This window comes from Drosophila montana, unplaced genomic scaffold (genome assembly GCF_035044405.1).
Source record: "Drosophila montana isolate Dmon_TW-CO22-7 unplaced genomic scaffold, ASM3504440v1 contig_3733_1, whole genome shotgun sequence".
NCBI lineage: Eukaryota > Metazoa > Arthropoda > Insecta > Diptera > Drosophilidae > Drosophila > Drosophila montana.
Window position 1 is genome coordinate 12,255,314 of NW_026998620.1, and position 18,517 is coordinate 12,273,830.

General features: G+C 38.7%; 2 protein-coding genes across 4 annotated transcripts; both read right to left on the reverse strand.

Moving 5' to 3' along the window:
- Window positions 1-725: 725 nt before the first annotated feature.
- On the reverse strand, window positions 726-6,968 carry LOC135436594 (progestin and adipoQ receptor family member 3). 3 transcript variants are annotated; one of them, XM_064694236.1, is made up of 6 exons: window positions 6,824-6,968; window positions 5,953-6,080; window positions 3,481-3,621; window positions 2,050-2,154; window positions 1,343-1,627; window positions 726-1,287 (listed from the first exon to the last, which is right to left on the reverse strand). In XM_064694236.1, the coding sequence occupies exons 2-6, from the start codon at window positions 6,067-6,069 to the stop codon at window positions 865-867; spliced, it is 1,071 nt and encodes a 356-aa protein (XP_064550306.1). In that variant the 5' UTR covers window positions 6,070-6,080; window positions 6,824-6,968; the 3' UTR covers window positions 726-864. The 3 variants fall into 3 exon arrangements, with proteins under 3 accessions (XP_064550306.1, XP_064550307.1, XP_064550308.1); XM_064694237.1 differs by having other exon boundaries at window positions 6,820-6,927; XM_064694238.1 differs by lacking the exons at window positions 5,953-6,080; window positions 6,824-6,968 and adding an exon at window positions 4,866-5,038.
- Window positions 6,969-8,813: 1,845 nt separating this feature from the next.
- Window positions 8,814-18,499, reverse strand: eff (ubiquitin-conjugating enzyme E2 eff). The gene is made up of 6 exons (XM_064694805.1): window positions 18,205-18,499; window positions 17,565-18,118; window positions 13,652-13,715; window positions 10,781-10,812; window positions 9,763-9,946; window positions 8,814-9,665 (listed from the first exon to the last, which is right to left on the reverse strand). Exons 2-6 carry the CDS (start codon window positions 17,586-17,588, stop codon window positions 9,526-9,528), a joined length of 444 nt encoding a protein of 147 aa, XP_064550875.1. The 5' UTR covers window positions 17,589-18,118; window positions 18,205-18,499; the 3' UTR covers window positions 8,814-9,525.
- Between the last annotated feature and the right edge of the window lie 18 nt (window positions 18,500-18,517).

Consider the following 18,517-nt stretch of genomic DNA (forward strand, 5'->3'; position numbering starts at 1 on the left):
AGGTAGAAAAGCGAAGTTGAGAACCTGTGGCTTGGCTGTGCATTAGAGTCGAGACACAAATCTACTTAGTGATGTGCAAACACCTAAGCTAGAAAATACAAGAACCCTCGTCCAATAATAGTAGGTACATAAACCTAAGAAACGCTGTAGAAATCAAACTCCACGAGACTTAATGGCTTAGAATTGGTTTACGACTTGGATAACAAATTATACAGAAAAAAAACAATGCTTGCGCCCGACGACGTTTAAATACCCTTTAAAGTTAGAAAATAACTCGCGGACTCATAAGCTGCAATCAGAAAAGCTTTTAATCTTCACTCCTTGAGGGACGTGGCATAAGAGTGCAGGTATACACAAGTGTATATTCAAAACTTCACTCCTTGAGGGACGTGGCATAAGAGTGCAGGTATACACAAGTGTATATTCAAAACTAAGCGAACACGACACAATAGTATTCTTTTTTACATTATGAACAGAGCCTAATTATGAGTTTCTTAATAAAATATGATAAATACACTATCGACCAATTATTAGTAGCTTTTTTGTACTTTAATATATTTGCATTAATAAATTGTAAGTGTACATAAAATAGATTTAACCAGATTCACGTTTCTCTCTTCGTGGGCATTAATAAAAAACCAGCTTCACAGTTCATTCGATTATTGTAGTAAGAACCCTAATTACACACACGCATTAGTCTATGTGTATATGTCTGTGTGTGTGTGTGTGTGTGTGTGTATGTGTAAGTGTAAGTAAGTGTATAAATTAACAATATATCTCTCAACAGCTACAACTAAATATTAGTTAAAACTTAGTGCATCTAGACTATTTACAATGGACACTACCAGTCCGCAGAGCGGAAACTCAGGATAGAACCGGGCCAGCGCTGCAGCCATTGTTGAGACGATACTCGGCATAGACGAGGCCCGTGTTGTGCCAGTGGTAAAAGGCGGCCACAATGATCAGATGCCACCAGTTGTGCGAGTGGCCGACAAAGTCCACTTTGCCGGTGAGCCAACGCTCGGGTATTTTGGCGGCATAGAACACAAAGGCCACCAAGCAGAGCAGATACATGACAACAATCCGTGGCACCATCAGGCCGACCAGCTCGTTCTCCAGCCCGCCCATGGCCACCGCCCAGTGGCCCAGCGGCAGTATGCCGTATGCGGACCACAGCAGGAGCACAGCCACCTTGCCGTTCATGGAGACATTCAGCTGGGGTATCTGCACGGCAATGGCCAGGCCAAACATGCCCAGCGCAATGGTAGAGTATATTGTGCGCAGGAACTAAAAAAGAATACAATTAGTTAAGATTTATAATTATGAATGGGCATTCACATACCGTATGGCACCAGAAGGCATAGTACATGCCACTTATGTAGATGGCCACCAGCGAGAGGGATATGCCCAGAAAATCCACAGATAGAAAGAGCTCGTAGTGCTCCTCCGACTTGCAGGAGAATATATGATATATGGCCGACATCAGCATGCACAGACAGAAGCAGACCAGCAAACAGACCACGAGCACCTGATCAGTAACCTCTGCATGCTGGCGCAGAAATTGAAGGTCAAAGATTGTCAGCCCGATGAACAGGATGCAGCCAGCCAAATGACTCCAGATATTGATCTATTAGCGAATAAAAAAGAAAATTAATAATAAGATAAGTTCAAAATGCTAACTTTTAGCTCCCTTTAAAAATTTTAATATTACACATTGAAGCATGCTTAAATATTATTAAAGCTTTGTTGATATTATAGTTAAGTCTAAAAGCTCCAGCAACTGACTAAAATTTATAAAAAGTAAGATCCACTCGTTAGAAATATGCAAAAAGCCATTTAAAATATCTTAGGCAGAACATTAAAGCTTTCATTCTATGAATGAAGCTTACTTAAAGCTCGATCAAGTAACTAAATACAAAACCAAGCACAGGCCTGCGAGAACAGACACACACAAAAAAAGCTTTAATATATAAGCAAAAAGCCATTAGGGTCACCTAAAGCTCAAAGTTCACTTAAAGCTTTTGTAAAGGACTTACGAATTTAACTCACCGTCTCATTAGTCCACCAGAAAATACTCTGCAGGCACAGCTTGTTGGACAGGAATGTGCGATAGCCACGTCTTATATACGGATTGAACTTCAAATGACTTGGCGCCTGTGTCAGAGAAATGATCAAAGACTCGTTAGTTTTTTATGGTATTGCATGGTCAAGCCAAACATCAAATGCATTTTTAATTGAAAAGCTAAACTAACTAAAAACAATGCAAAGAAGAAGATTGCAGGGGCAAACGCTTTTGCTCCGTTGGCCACGCGCCAAATTCAAATGGCCAAAGTCTCAATTACGCAAGTACAGCGAATGAATTAAATGTTCATTAACAAGCAAATGTCTTCAAATTGTTATCGCCTATCGAAGTTCGTACACCCTTTCGGGCTCGAATCTTTCAACTTAACAACGGGGGTTCGGGTTCGAGTTCCAGACAAGGTGATAAAAAGTTAGTTTGAAAGCTTAAAATACTATCCTATACACTGCGCATAAAATCTTAAACTTAAGATATGAAGCCACGCTTTTAAGCTACACCGGCTCGAACCCCCGGTACTTCAACTATCTTACTTATGCAACCAATCTTTTAATCAAATGAATTGAAACCTGAGCTGAACTGTTTAATTTTTAAAATGTATGTTAATACTATACACTAAAGTGCTTTTATTTGAAATTGGACAGAAACGAAACCCAGGGCAAGAGTGTGGGAAACAAGGTTTACAAATCACGCCTAGAGCCGAGAAGTTGGTTCGAGGCGTAGGACGAATCTTGTTTTTGTTGTTGACAGTTCCACTCGTAACAGTTAAAAGAGTTAACAATTTAAAAACATAACGATCAAATTCAGTAATCCGAGGCATAAGACCAAAACCTATCTAGCTATATAGATATATCATTTCATATAAAGTACAGAGAAATGCAGCGTCTTCTTTTGCTAGGCTGTATCTGTACGGGTTTCTCTCTTTCTCTCTCTCTTTCTCTCTCTCTCTCTCGCTGTTTTTTTTGCTTTCGGTTAATAATAAAATCGACCTTGATTTAGTTTGTTGGGGCTGTTGTCATTTTGTTATGTTGTCGTTTTCGTGCCTATTTGTATTACGACTATTTGGCAATTGTTGCCACGTTTTGCATTGCTCGGCGTTTTGGCCATTTACAGCACGCACTCGCAAATAGTTTGGGCACACGGCAAATATGAAGCTAGCTGCCTGAAGATAGTATCTGCCAGATACACAAATGTATCTGGCAATAGCAATAAACCAAAGAGTTGAATACATGTAAATTAACTGGCATAAATAATAAATAAGAAGGTTGTGTTTAGCTCGCCTTTTGGCCTTCCAACTACGAGGGGGGTTTGGAAGGGGGTTAGCTCTGCTGGCACTTGGTCAATCAAAATGGCAGTGAGCTTGAGAGATTGATAGACTGAAAGGGCATCCGCGTGGCACTCACATCATCAAAGTTGCACAGCCATTTGAATTTGGCCAACTTGTCGTCAAAGTCCGGGCCATGTCCCAGCACATTCGGCTCCTCATTAGCCGGAAACTGATGAGCGGCGTCCGTAGCGAGTTCCGTAGTCAGTTGACCATCGAGCTGAAAGAGTAGAGCAGAGACACGACGTTGCAAAAATTATTGATTAGCCATGGTTCAAAGTTAACAAGATCAATTTGCATTCGATTGAAACTTCCGGCTTCTTTTTTAATCTTAGTTGGAAATTATCGTTTTATCTTTTTCAAGCTTATTCTACATTTTTCTAAAATAGTTGCAATTACTCTACAAAAACAACAACTGCGACGAGCCCCATAAATAGATCCACAATAACTAAAAGTGGGGGCTTGACTTTTTTATTTGTTTATCCAGTTTCCAATGCACAACAGCAACAAAGAAAAAACAACAACAACAAGCAACAGCTGCTTGTGCAATTGTGCACGTGTGCGTGTGTGTATGTGTGTGTGCTTTTCTCGGCACATTTGTGTGCGTGCGTGTGTGTGAGAGTGCGCTGTAACAGGTTGATGACGTTTTGTTTACATTTACAAATGTTGCTTTTGTATTTTGCATTTGCATTCTCTAAATGCTTTGAAAAGCTTTTTGCACTTGTTTATGCGTAAGCTGAGACGGCACGAGCCTGTTAACTGTTAAGAAATGACACCCACTGAGAAATGTTGGCACACACACACACGCAGCTGTTAAATTGCAGAGGCTCGTTGTTAAGGGAAAAGGAAACTAAGAAATTCGAATGTTAATTTCTATTTATTTTGTATTTAAGCAAACACAATTCTAAAATAATAAAATAAAAAAAAAACCAAAATGTGCAGCTGTATAAAATATTTTAATGTTGCCGAAAAACTAAACCAACTGTTAACTTTACAGCGCTTCCAGCTAAATAATACACGAGCTTCCACATCATACATATATCTAGTTCATAAATTGCTCAAGTTTCAATATTTACCCACACATATACGTTACTTCTGGCTAAATGATTTTACTAACATTTTGCTATGCGTCTGCTCTGACGCCTGTTTTCCAGTTAAGCACAGCCAGCAGCTGATTGAATAGCTTTGCAAAGTGCATTATCAGATATTTCAGCATAAACAACATAAAGTAAACAAAATAAAAATTGCGAAAAAAAACCAAAATGAAAAAACAATTTAAAGCTAAAAATCGATGCATTTGCATTATTGACCGAGTAAATAGATTCGAATGGCGAGTCATTGATAAACAGGATGCGCTTTTAATTTAGACATTGACGTAGCTAGTTTCGTAATGTTTGCTGAGTCTAAGCACTAGGGCTTTAATGGGTATCTCTACAAACTTGGATGTGCCTATATGTATCTTACATTTTTCTTTTTGTTGCTGCGCCCATTGCGTTTCAATTCTGTTGTGGTTGTTGTTGTGGTAGTTATGACTGTGGTTTCCATATTCAATAGCTCGTTGTAAAAGATCACGATTGTAAAATGGTTTTAAGTGTGGCTAACGTTTTTTATTTATTGATTTTTATATTTGTTACTATACATTAAATATGCATATTTTATAGTTTAAATTTCGAAATGTGTGTCCAAATTTAAACTGTTTATCGTTTGTATTTGAACTGCAAACTTTTATCAACTGTTTCGTTGAATAACTTGAACGAAACTAAAACCAACCAAATGCACTGCATGCCAAGTTATCCAAAAAAGCTTTGCGCGAAAGCTCGACGCGCGATGTTACAGCCCATTAGGGGAGAGAGAGAGAGATAGCAAGAAGGCGGGTGAGCGAGCGAGCGATTGCTTGGGCGCACTTACAACAAAAGCTCTACATGCCCGTGTAAGCTTGAGCAACGCTTTGAATTGAGAGTTATGCGAACTTTCGGTAAGCCGGCTTAGGCGTTCATTTGTTGTGTAAGTTTTTTTATTTTTTTGTTCAAGCCTCCTCCAAATTATATAACCAAATAACAACAAGTGCGTGATGCGCTGAATACTGCGTGAAATTTCATAAGCCTACAAGATTATGCGACAAGAGACGGATGCATGACTTGTTGTTGTTGATGTTTTTTTTCGGTGCAACATAAACAAAAACCCAAAACCAGTTTCAAGTTCGACTGAACTTGAGGAAATCTGCGTGAATGGAACTTTCGCAATGCCCTCGAGACAAATGTACGAAAATACGTACATACATATGCAAGCATGTAAATATATATATTTATATATATCAATATGTGTGTGTGTGTGTGTGTGTATGTGCATTATGTAAGCGCACAATGATCGGCAACAGACACCCATAATTGACCTTGACTCCATTTGGAAGCTCAACTTTTGCGCGCGCTCGCGTTTTTGTGTGTGTGCAAGTTGAGCTCTCTCCTTGAGCATCTCGCTTTGGTCTTCAATTCGCAGTACACGTGCTGCACGGTCTATTTTGTAGTTTCTTATCAGCACGCTGGCTACTCACCCAGTTATCATCATCCTTTAATATTTTCCGATTGTAGCACGATGTCGTTGCGCTGCTCAGCTCCAGATCCGACAGAATTTGAGCTGCCGCAAGGCTCTCGTGTGGGCGTGGACTCATCTTGTTTCAGGCTAACAGGTAAGAGGCAGATTAAATATACTTTATAAGTTATTTCTAGGCTTAACAAATCTGGCCTGAGACCGGCTGCGTCTCTGTCGCCATTCGCGGAATAGTGTGAAATCGAGGAAGGCCTCTAAACAAAAAATCTGGCAACTGCTGTTTCGGGAAGCGAAGAGCTAAGCGTTCGTGTGTGTGTGTGCGTGCGTGCGTGTGTGCGTGCGTGCCTGTGTTGCCAAGTGAGGCTCCGTAAAGAAAGCGCTTCTCAACGAATTACAATATTGAACCTGATCGCCGCCCTCTGAGCTGCAGTTTAATGAGAACCCGAAAATTTCTAAAGCGCAATTCTCACAAATGCATATATGTATATGTATGTACATATATAAAAATATATGTATGTACATATATACGCCATTAGATATACATATATGCAGTTGGCATATATATAAATAAATTATAAATACACGTGAGCAAAGACTAACATACATTTCTCTTCTTATTGGAATTGTTTGCATAACCAAATTTTATGTAAATATAATTTTGTTGTCTGGCTTTGGATTTTTAATGCACGTGCGAGTGCAATCAACGTAAAATTGATCAAAAAGCAACTTTAATTGTTTTTGTTTTCTTTCTAACACTTGGCGAACTTCAATTGATATTGATTTATGCACATTTAATTGCACATTTGTACGTATTTACATACATACATACATATGTACATCTGCATTCAGATGTGAGCACATATGTACGTACATACTTTCTGTTCAAGTCGGCCAGACAGAACAAGAAATTTCACTTGGCGAAACACTCACGAGCCACTCGCGAGACAGCTAAAAGTCAACTGAAGACTGCAGCGGCGCGACTGGGCGGGCAACTTGCCAAAGATTGGGCCCCAAGCAACGCACACTAACACAAACACCGGTCGAAAGCGGCGAAAAAAAAACGAGAGATTTGGAGAGCAAGATGAAACGTGCGAGAGAGAAGTGCAAAATGCGCTGTGATCGTCGACAAGGTCTGCAGAGCGCGCATTTGCACAGTTCCGCGTTTCGTTCATGTGAGAGTCCTAAACGTGACGTCACAACTTTAAGCTTTGCTGGCAGTTGTATTAACAAATGCTGTGACGCAATGCTCAGAGGAAACGACAACTTACGCTCACCTACCTATACATATGTATATGTATGTATAATGGCTTTCTCGTGAATCGGTAAAGCCGACAAAAAAGCTTCACAGAAGTGCGGCGCAGCGCAGCCAACGTCAACTTTGGCTTCGACGTACTTCGCTGTTTATTAATTGAGTCTCAAAATTGATTAAATGTTTATTTAACATGCTGAAGCTGTTGCCAGCTTCTGAAAAAGCTTACATTCCTCATGCCTGCATGTTGATCAAATTTGTTTTACGCTCAATGCCCGTCCTTTGAGATTTTGTACAGTGGCTGCCTTAGACATTCGTGCAGGGCGCAAATTCCTATGCCCTTCACATTGACCGATTTGTATACTTTTTACTCTGGCTGAGGGTAACACAATTTAGACACTAAGTGTGTAACACGATAAAATATAGATTTCTAATCACACAAAGTATGTACACATATATTGCAGATCGGACGACAAACCTTAGCTGAGATAATCAAGCTAGTTTTCTGACCCCTTCCTATCTCCTGATGAAACTTCGAATATACCCGTTTCTACAGACATAGCTGCCCCGAAATTTTTAAATTGTTTTTTATAGATATTTTGATCGAGTTTTTCAATAATTAACGATCCAAATCTTATTCCTTTCGGAATATTCAGTTACAATTTCAGTTTTTAATAAAAACTTTTTATGTAAAAAAATATGTTTTTAATATAAATTTTATATTTTTACCAAAATTGGCAGCTACGAACTTCACTATGAAACCTTACTAAATAAAACATATTATAATCGGACCCCAATAAAATTTCATCGAATGTCGAGTACTTTTTCCTTTTATATATCTTAAGCATCATAGATTTAAACTTTATGAATAAAACGGAATCCCGGACATGAATATCGTACACATATGTATACGTATATGAGTATATTCCATTTTAGGCATTCCATCGAAAATTGAGTTACATATAAGAAACATTTAAGTGACTAATATCAGAATGTTAAATCATACATAGTTTTCCGCAAACCAAAGATAATTTCGTTAGCGATTCTTTGATTATGATATAATATAGCTCGCTTAAGCACAGTAAATTAACTTTTTCAAGTTAAAAAAAAAGATCTAGGTCTGATAAAGCGAGCTCATATTATGAATAGAAACAAAGTCGATTGGAATATTATAAATGTTGGGTAGTTTTCGTTGTATCAAGAAAGAAATCTATATGCTTCGCTGATTAGTGGATGGAATTATATAGAAGTATTCCAGTCAGAGAACTAGACTCAAGGTTCGATTCCCAGGATAAAGAATTCTTAACAAAAGTAGTCAGTGGTATTTAAGTTTGATGTACATCCCATGCGAATTATAATTATTTTATATTTCATTGATGCCCTACTTAATAAAAAATGTTCAGCTCTCTTTTCCACAGCGCCGTCTTTCAAGAACCAAATACGTTAAATTCATTCAATCTTATATCGAAAACGTGCTTGTTTTTATCGCAAAAAGTTCTACAATTGTTTTTTCATTTGAATTTTAGATATAATAGATGGAGCGTTTGGTATTTCAAGTGTAGGACAAAAGGGAATATCATTTTCAATACCGATATAATCGATATCGTGATAGAGAATTGAATTTTTGTAATTTTTATTTTTCCGGTTCTTTAAATATAATATAATAATAATAATAATTTTCCAGCTGATCTTTATTTGTAGTTTTGTTTTTAAACTTATTATGTGTGGGATGCTGTGTTGTTGGTAGCTTTCTCGCTTTAAATGTTTATGCTTACATAATTCTTTTTGTTTTCAGTAATTATTATTAAATTATTTTCTCATCATGCTGCTGCTGCGCTGCTGCTGCTGCTGCTGCTACTGCGGTTTTCTCGGTCAAATCAACTTGATGGCAATTTGACAGTTGCTGTTTGCAGTAACTGTTATTGTTACTGTTGCATTTGTTGTTGCTGTTGCTGTTGTTGTTGTTGCTACTTTGCCTCCGTTCCACTCGTTGCTGCTGCTGCTGCTGCTGCTGTTGTTGCTGTTGTTACTGTTCTTGTTGCTGTTGCTGTTGTTGTTGCTGTTGCAGCCGCAGCTCCTTTTGATATTGTTGTTGGCGTTCTTATTGGAGCTGAAGCTGTTGCCGGGGAGTGTGCAGCTGTTGTAACTATTGTTAAATGTTATCTTTGTTGCTGTTGTTTTTGCTGTTCTTGTTGTGTTTGCTGTTGTTGCTGTTGTTGATGTTTTATTTGCTGTTGCTAATTTTGTTATTGTTGTTGCTGATGTTGCTGATGTTGTTGTTGTTGTTGTTGTTATTGTTGGACTGTTGTTGCTGCAATCTGGAACGCATCACATAGCATACTTTCTAGTCCACTCCCGTGCCAGCTCATTGTATTTTTCCCGATCGGTTTTATATATTCTGGCAATCTCTGGAACAAGCGGATCATCTGGATTGGGATCACAGAGTAGAGAGCAAATTGATAATAAGACTGCAATCGAAAGAGAAAAACAAATCATGTTAACAAATCCATTTAAATGTATATAAATATATATATATATGTATATATATTAATCGATTTCACTTACCTTTTGAAATAGTTAATGCTGGCGACCACTGAGATCTTAATATATCGAGGCAAATAGATCCATTGCTGTTAATGTTTGGATGGTATATGCGTGTTGTAAAGGCCACTTTCGGTGGCTTAAAAGGATAGTCTGTTGGAAAATGTATAGTTAAGAAAAATACACCTCCTTGGTAAGGGCTGTCCGGCTGTGAATATGATACAAAAATTGACACTAATTAGTATTGAAATATAACAAAAAGAAGACAAACAATTTATTGTTGACTTGGAGCTTGGAGTTGGATAAGTTCGAATTGCAGCCTTTTATGATTATCGTTTTTTTTTATCGATACCAGAGTGTCTTTCACAAGAGACTGTGTCGAAATAATGGCTTCTGCCCTCAAATATTTCAAAGTAATCCAACGTAAATAAAGTCTGAAAACAGTTCCATGTTTTATCTCGAACTCCACCCACGCTGATCTTAAACTGAGTAAGCCTTAGAACGCGACTTCTATGACACAAAAGAGTATATACATATTCGCTATCAGGTTGAACAACTGATTCTAAATAGATATCTACCATTAAACTTGTCTTAATTTAAAAAGCCATTCAATACTCTTCTAAAATTATGGCAAAACCCGCACTAGCTTCAGACTACAGTAAATAATATATTTAGATTAAGACTTTGTCCAAAAATTAACCTAAAAAAAAGACAGTCAAAAGTTGAGCAGTTGAATGAGAAAGCAAAGGTCTAAGCTTTGGCAATCCCAAAAGAATCTAATGTATTTTTGTATTATAAAGTTAGATTTGCCTAATTTAGCCAGTAAAACGATGTAGCTAAAAGAATAACTAGATTAGATATTAAAACGTTCAGAGTACATCTGTTAGAAACAGACTCTACTCAGTTGAATAGCGAAATGTATCGCTAAGGTATCGATACTGCCTTAAAAGATCTTTTAAAGAGAAGGTTCTAGCAATCTGTGAACCAAACCAACATCACAAACACTCAATTTCAATCCAGGGACAAAGAGCTGTCAGCTTACCGGGCCCATTATTGTAGCTTGCCAGTGAAATACTGTAAATAGAAAGAAGACAGTTTAAGTTATAAATATTGTAATAGTTGTATATTATAAATAAGCATATTTAGACCGATGCCACGCCAAGCCACAGATTAGCACAAAACTGCCCTAAGAGGCAGGGAGAGGGAAAAGGGAGGATTAAAGCTGTAAGAACTGAACAGTTAAACTAATGCAATTGCTCATTCTCTGCTCTCTGTTCGCATGCTCTCTCAGCGATAACCCCGCCGCCGCCGCCGCCGCAGCCACAGCCGCAGCCAGCACAAGAGTTAAGCGAAAAGAACAAAAACAAACAATTGCCAAAGAGCCTTGGCACCGACTGCTGGCAGCGACGTTGCAGCTGACGCTGGCAGCACAGAGAGAACTTGCCGTCCCGCTCGCACCCATTGTCCAAGGCTATTGCGGAGCTACTTGCTCAATGTCACACTCAGCCCGAGCAGCTTTTGGGCTGAGAACTGGGCCGACCCGTGCCAGCTCGAAAGCGGGGTGAGGTGGGGTGGGTTGGGGAGGTAGTGCGCGTGTGTGTTTGCAATACAATTACAGTAATTTCATTTATAGAATCGAGTTGGAGTTTCGCCACAAAATGAGTCGCTTCTTCAGGCATCGATTCATTTACACGTATCGCTTCGGTTATCGATAACAATTGTGGGCTGCAAAATGATTTGTAATTACATTTTGCGTAAATGTGATTTTCTTTGTTTGGAGATTCATTGTTGCTCTCTGTTTGGTTTGTCGGGGGAGACAGTGACAGTTTACGCGCAGAGTTCGACTGTAATTGGTTATCGCCACGTAATTTCTTATACACATTAACTGCCCAGCTGATAATGGAGCGCTGATAAGAACACAGCACGGCGGAAGCGTAGCGTTTAACTGTTAACTGTTCATGACATGGATGGGACTGTTTTATAACTGATAAAATAAATAAAAATATACGTATGCTAAATAAAATGGGTTATCTTATTATCTGTGCTAATAATGCTGATTATGCATGTAGAGCAATTCTTAATGCAGCTTTTACATTGTTATCAGCACAAGATAGTCGCGGAAATGTCTAGGAATATTTTCTGACTATGTGAATCAATAGAAATTTGTAACAATACACAATTGATGTTTGAATTTTACTTTGTAATCGATTCGTTGACTTTTTTGGTACAGTGATCTCACTCGCTTATCGAAATGTCTCGCTTCAAAAGTTGGATTTTTTTTGTCATTAAAAAAAAATTATGTAAATGTATTTAACCCCATATAAAACAGAAGAAATTATGGGTCATCTGAATATTTCAACTTTCGTAAGTTCAATATGTTATATGTTAAATCTAAAAACTTCTAACTAGACCTATTTAAGTAGTCTCTAATAGTCTAATTCCACTAACAGGTTCTTTTATTTCTTGCGAATGTTACATTTTCTGCGAATGTGAAGTATGTTGTAAATCTAAAGCAAAACTGTTGGTATTCGCCCCGAGTAATTCACATCTTTGCGATGATTTATCGAAATTCGTATCGATGTTATGGAAAATATGAAAGTATCATTGCCACAAACAAGTGATATAACAAAAAAGCTAAGCGGAGTCCATTGAATGGAGCCCCTACTTCGAGACCGTATCAGTTGACCTTTGGCAGGCAAACTGCGGATCTTAGGTAATCAAATCGAACCGATCAGCTGTTTATTTAAAGAAGCGGTACTTTTGCCATTCATATATTACCGATAACTGATACAGTCCAATGGAATCGCAGAACGTGAAGTTTGTAAATGCAACAAATGTTGAGCATAGTGAAGTCAGGATATTACTCCAGACACTTATTTGTGGATTTGGACCTTAACGTGTTATAAATCTGTTTAGAACATTAATTTAGATCAGGAGATAGGGAAAATATATATTATAATGAATTTTATAGCTTTCCTTAAGCTCTTTTTATCAGTAGCTTTATAAAATATAACAAAAGCTTACAGTTTTAGCAAACGATTTTTCACATTTCTGTTAAATTAGCATTGACTACTCGCATAATGCCTATATTCAACTCTATGTATTACTCACACGTCTGCCCAAGCAGGCGAATGCGACCTCAAAAAATAAACCACCTTTAATTACACGATTTCACTTTTAAGTGACGTCATTTAGGTGACCTCCATAGCAAACGAAGCTGGCTTTAACACACGCACACGCACGCACATATATGTATATAGCGGACCGATGTTTGTGCGAGTGCAGCGTTAACAGTAACTTTATAACATTAAAAACTCACGCGTTAACATGAAATGGAAATCCGAAATTTCAAATTTTGAGCTGCACCGCAAAACGAGTCAAAAAGACCAGAAATAGAGATGCGAGTTGAGAAATTGGTACAGTAGTCGCTTGAATAAAAGAACCACAATGAATACTATATAGACCTGGTCTATAGACATATTTTAATTTAAGAACATTAAAATGAAATAAGGGATCGCTCGGAAATAGTAACTTTCTATAAATTAGAGTCCGAATTTCGCGTGGAATATTAAATTCTTATAAGTGGTTCGATTTACATTTCTAATTTGCGAGAGACTAGTGTAGAGAGTAGAAATAAAGCATATACATAAATATGTGCATAAAACTGCCAAGTCACGTTCTGCAAGTTGTGACGTGACGAATCAGATCAAAAGCTAACTTCTCTATAAAGAGAGCGCGGCGTGAACTATTTATAAAAAGCTCAAAGAGAGCAAGTCGTAGAAGAGGAAGCAGAGGGTAGGAATCTACGCATTGGCACAGTTACATAATGCACAGTGTGCTTATAACATAGGCTGATCGATGGGCTGGACGAGGCGTGACGAGTCGTTGGGGCGTGTTTCGCCGTTGTACTCACAATCATCTCCAACTGGTCCAGCTGAACATTGTGCAGGTGGATCTCTGCCCAGATCTTGCAGTTCCTGTCGAAAAGAACAAAAAACAATAGATTAGTAAAAGGCGCTATAAATGTTTGTTATAAAAGAAAAGAAAAAAACAAAAAACAGTGAATGATTCCTCGAGCGGTCACCTATGCTTCCAGTGTATTTTTTTTTTTTTTTTGACCTGCTAAGGAAGATGTCCGCATGAAGAAACTCAAAAGAAAATAACAGTTTCCTAGATATGTAATTGATAAATGGAAAGAAAATGAAAAATTATACTTTTAAGTGTAATATTTTGCTCGTTTGGGAAAGTTTCGTATTTGTCCGCTCCAGAAATACTTTTTGAACCAGTTTATTGGTCAAAAGAGCGGAGAACACTTTTATTTTATCAGAAAAGTAAGGAAAAGGGACTCAACAACCACAATTTCAAGAGCTTCACTGTACTTAAGAGTATGCAAACATAGAACATTTATAAAGTAATTATCAATGAATTGAACAGCATTTTGTGTGCGCATTTCTTAAGGACAACAAAATTCTTCCTCATACATATATACACATATCTACATATATTTGTGCATTTGTGCATGTTAATGCAGAAATATTTAAAAGCATTTTAATACAGAAATATGAAAATTTTTGTTCGCATCAAATCAGCGACCAGCGGCAAATGTGTGTGACGCGAAAACCAAGTTCGTTGGCCCGAACCAAAAGACACCACAGAACACAGCAACACAGCACACTGCTTGCTCTCGCTCTCCCACTCTCGCACTCTCCGCTCGCCATCTCTCTTTCTGTCAGCCGCACGCACACAGCTGAGCGGCTGTTGCCCCTGCCCCCTCCTGACCAATGTACCCGGCAGCACAGCTGCCAACTTGGGGCGCACAAATAGGTGTAAAGTAAACCGGCAAAATATAAGAAAAAAAATATATAACAAAACGCACAGCGAAAAAAAAAAGATGAGCTGAGCGGAAGGTAGCAAAACGAGAGCCTTGGCACAAAACATACTAAGGGGCACATTAAGTGAAGGGGGTAAGAAGTTTAAAAGCTGACTGGTTCAGTCGCAGTCGCAGCATCATCTTTTATTGTTGTTGTTGTTGTTGTCTGGGTTCCCTTTGACGTACGTACAAATATCGGACTACGTAAGAAATACGCAAATCAAATGTGGCGCATTTTAAAAGTATCTGCATTTGACATTATTGGTTTTTTTTATGGTACTGCCACGCGCTTTTCGGCTAGTACCTGTTGAGCAAAAAATAGTTACAACAACAACGAAAAGAAAGGCATAAGAAAAATGTTACAAAACGAACGTCAAACGCGAACGTCAAGTTCGAGGGGACTTTCAATGCGGCCGCGGCCGACGGGATGACTCATGCATTTCCAACAAAGACGCGGTGACAAGTGATAGCGTATTGGTTTATAATTCAAATAATAACAAACTAACGGTCACTCGCACACAAGTAAACAGACACACAGACGAACACAATGGATTGATCGGCGAGCGCGAGTGAGAGAGAGCAGACGAGAGCCCGGCTTGAAACAGCGGGTATCGTCTTTTCTTTCTTTTATTGTATTAGTACAATTCATTTTTGGCAATTCAGGCCAACTGACAACGACAACAACAACAACAACAACAAACAGCTCAATCAGCGAAACCTTGGCGATATGCTAGAGACAAGTGCGAAAGAGAGGGGGAAACCAAAACAGTTTCCTGCTAATTGTAAGTTGCTGGTTGAGTGGAAGGGGGACATATTACATAAAGATACAAATACAAGAAATAAAATTAACATTAATTCATTTAGCATTACTGGCTCTTCCTCATTTTCACTAACATTTCGTTTTCATTTCATTTATATATGTACGTATCAAAGTTTATAACAAAAACAGCAGCACCAAAGAAAAAATTCAATGGCCATGACGCTCGCGCTTCGTGACGCTGCAGACGTCAACGACAGCGTCGCTGCTTTTGTGGCTCGAGCAGTCAGCAGACCCCCTCCAACACAAGAGCAGACATTCATACACCACACACAAACAAACATATGTATACGTATATATATATATGTATACATATATATATGCTTGCGTGTATGGCTTATTAGCAACCATTTACATATTTTACTGTCGCATACAATATTTAAATTTAAATTATGTTAAATTATTTTTTTATAGTAATTATTGGTGCTCGACATGTCGCAGCGTTTTTCAACACTACACTTAGTTGCCATCTCACACACACACACAGCCACGCGCGCACGCACACGCAGACACCCTCTTAGCACTGCCCCATTCGCTTCACAGCAGCGAGCAAGAAAGAGCCAAACACTGTGTATGACCAAACGAGCTAGCAGCTGCCGTTGACTTTAGTCAGCACTCTTTGGGCGTCTCATGGGAGTGTGCGAGCGAGATGGCAAACTTAATATACTGCTGTGCGCTGGCTGTGACTGTGCAAAGACTCCAAATGCATATAAATGTGTGCGTGTGTGTGTGTGTGTGTGTTGATGGGGGCTACGACGGTGAACCGGCCGCACTCAAATCAAACTGTAATTGTCGAGTTTTATATTTAATCGCGTATGATAGAAATATAATAAGACTATTTGCGAACAGTAAAAGCATAACATTTGAATATAAACTAGCTTCAATGCGAAAAATTGTGACTCGCCTTTCCCTTGAGAGCGAGCGAGTCAAAAGCAGATGGGGCAACTTTGTACAAAAGGACACTGAAACAGAAATTCCAATGGAAATTAACATGCGACTGTAATGCACATTCAATTGCTTGAATATGAAATGCATTTGGGCTGGCCCATTGGCAACAAGGATAGCGAGAAGCCAGGAACTTTCAGCAGTTAGTCACCGCAAAAATAATTATTGAAATTTACTTGCTTTCACGCACACACACACACACAGTCGGCACATTAATGCAATGTGCATACATACGTACAAGTATATATACATACATACATATGTGTATGCTTGTGTATATATAGGCAGGCAGCACTATTTCTGAATTATCAGCGCAAAAAGTAAGGTTAGGTTAATTTTATACGCTTTTACTTCATGTATTCGCCGTGTTTTATTTTTTGCTGGATCTTTCTGTGGCGCTGGCACCAACAACACACACACATGCACACACAAAAGCATAAGCGCGTGTGAGTGCCCTGCAATACACACATATATAAATATATATATACGTATATATAAATACAGCAGCGTGTATTGGGTAACACAACGGAGCCCGAGCGCGGCGCTGAGTCTCTGCTGGCCAAAAGCAGCCCAGATGACGGCGGCGTTGACCAGGTGCCCGGCTTGAATGCATGCATATGCACATGCACATGCACACACACACACAACCACCCGCACAACTGCACTCGTAGGCACACATACGCAGTCACATTTACTGTGTAACGGAAACAACGACTAATACAAATGGCCGTACACGTTGCCCGTTGCCTTGCCCAGCACACATACACACACACGATAGATGTCCAGCCAGTTCTAATTAGAATCCCATAAAAAGCTCAAGCTCTAAATTGTTAGCTTTTACGTCAATCATCAACTAAAAACTAAGCCTAAACTTGTTTCTCTTTTAGTTTAAGTTGTAATTAATGCACGTCGTCATCGCCCATTTTTCCTTATGCTTTTTGCACGTTTTCTTTCGCTCACGTATTCGGTTCGTTTTTTTTTTTTTTGTCTTTCTTTTCTTTGTACATTGCCGTTGTCGTTCCTACGTTTCACATTTCTTGCATAAATTTTTTTTGTCGCACAAGAAATTTTCACATTTTTTTTCATTTCTATTTTTTGTTGGTACAAATCGAAACTTGCACTTTTGAAATGCATGCTAATGCCAAAATGCTTTGTACAATTTGATTTGATTATTTTCATCGTTTTTTCACATACCTTATTGATTCTTTTTAACGCCATTTTCTGATTGAAATTTGATTTTCTTGTGTGTGTGGTGTTTGTGTTGGTGAGTGTGTATTGTGGTACGTTTCTTTTTTGCTTTTCGATTACTTTTTGTTCTTTGTCGATTTACACGAAACGAGAAATTGATTGTAAATTATTGAAAAATGCTATAGAAAAACCAAACGAAACACAAAAGCTGCGGTAGGCTTTATATTTTCACTGTGTTCTGGCTATTTTCTGCTCAGCTTTTCTCCGAGGTTACAGTCTAGAAATATTGCAGCACTGCGAGTAGAACGGCGCCCCGACGACAACTACGGCTGCGATATTTTTTGGTGTTCAAAGCGCCGAGCGGATGTGAGTGAGACCGACACGATGACTAACAGCGGACAAAACGATTGACGTTTCAAAGTGCGCGTGTGTGACAGAGACGAGTTTAGTGTTTTAAGAGTCTAGGTGTTGTGAAACGCGTAATTTTTGCCAACACTCGTCAAAAGAGCAGCACAGCTATCTTTATCATACAGTTTACTGACTGGCCAGATCGATATTATCTGCAAAAAGAGGAGAAGAGACTATTTAATCCATGTGGCAACTCGAAATGGGCCTAATTTAGTTTTTAAATAAATTATTTACTTACGTTGAGTGACAGCAGCAGCAGATAAGCGTCTGGGGCGAGGCAAGGCGAAATGGAAAAATGGTGTCTCGTATGGAAATTTAGCTATCGAAAATCAGCGTCAAACTGTAAGCGAAGGCACAGCGAAAATTACAACCAACAAAAACTGTTTAAACCGGCGGCGACGCAATTGTGTATGTCCGCTGCGTTTTCTGTCTGCGCGCACTAAATGCTGTTAATTAATTGTTTTCATGAGCACACAACGTGTTGCTTGCTGCCGGAATGTTTTTACTGACGAATTTTGATGGAGTTGTCCTATGTATGTGCTAATGTTTGA

Coding starts and splice junctions, on each gene's coding strand:
- eff (XM_064694805.1), bottom strand. CDS start 17,588: ATGGCGTTAAAAAGAATCAATAAG. Junction 10,813..13,651: donor TGGACCAGTTGGAGATGATT/GTGAGTACAACG, acceptor TTCTATTTACAG/TATTTCACTGGCAAGCTACA. Junction 9,666..9,762: donor AGCATTAACTATTTCAAAAG/GTAAGTGAAATC, acceptor TTTCGATTGCAG/TCTTATTATCAATTTGCTCT.
- LOC135436594 (XM_064694236.1), bottom strand. CDS start 6,069: ATGAGTCCACGCCCACACGAGAGCCTTGCGGCAGCTCAAATTCTGTCG. Junction 3,622..5,952: donor TAAAGGATGATGATAACTGG/GTGAGTAGCCAG, acceptor CTACTCTTTCAG/CTCGATGGTCAACTGACTAC. Junction 1,628..2,049: donor TCTGGTGGACTAATGAGACG/GTGAGTTAAATT, acceptor ATTCGCTAATAG/ATCAATATCTGGAGTCATTT.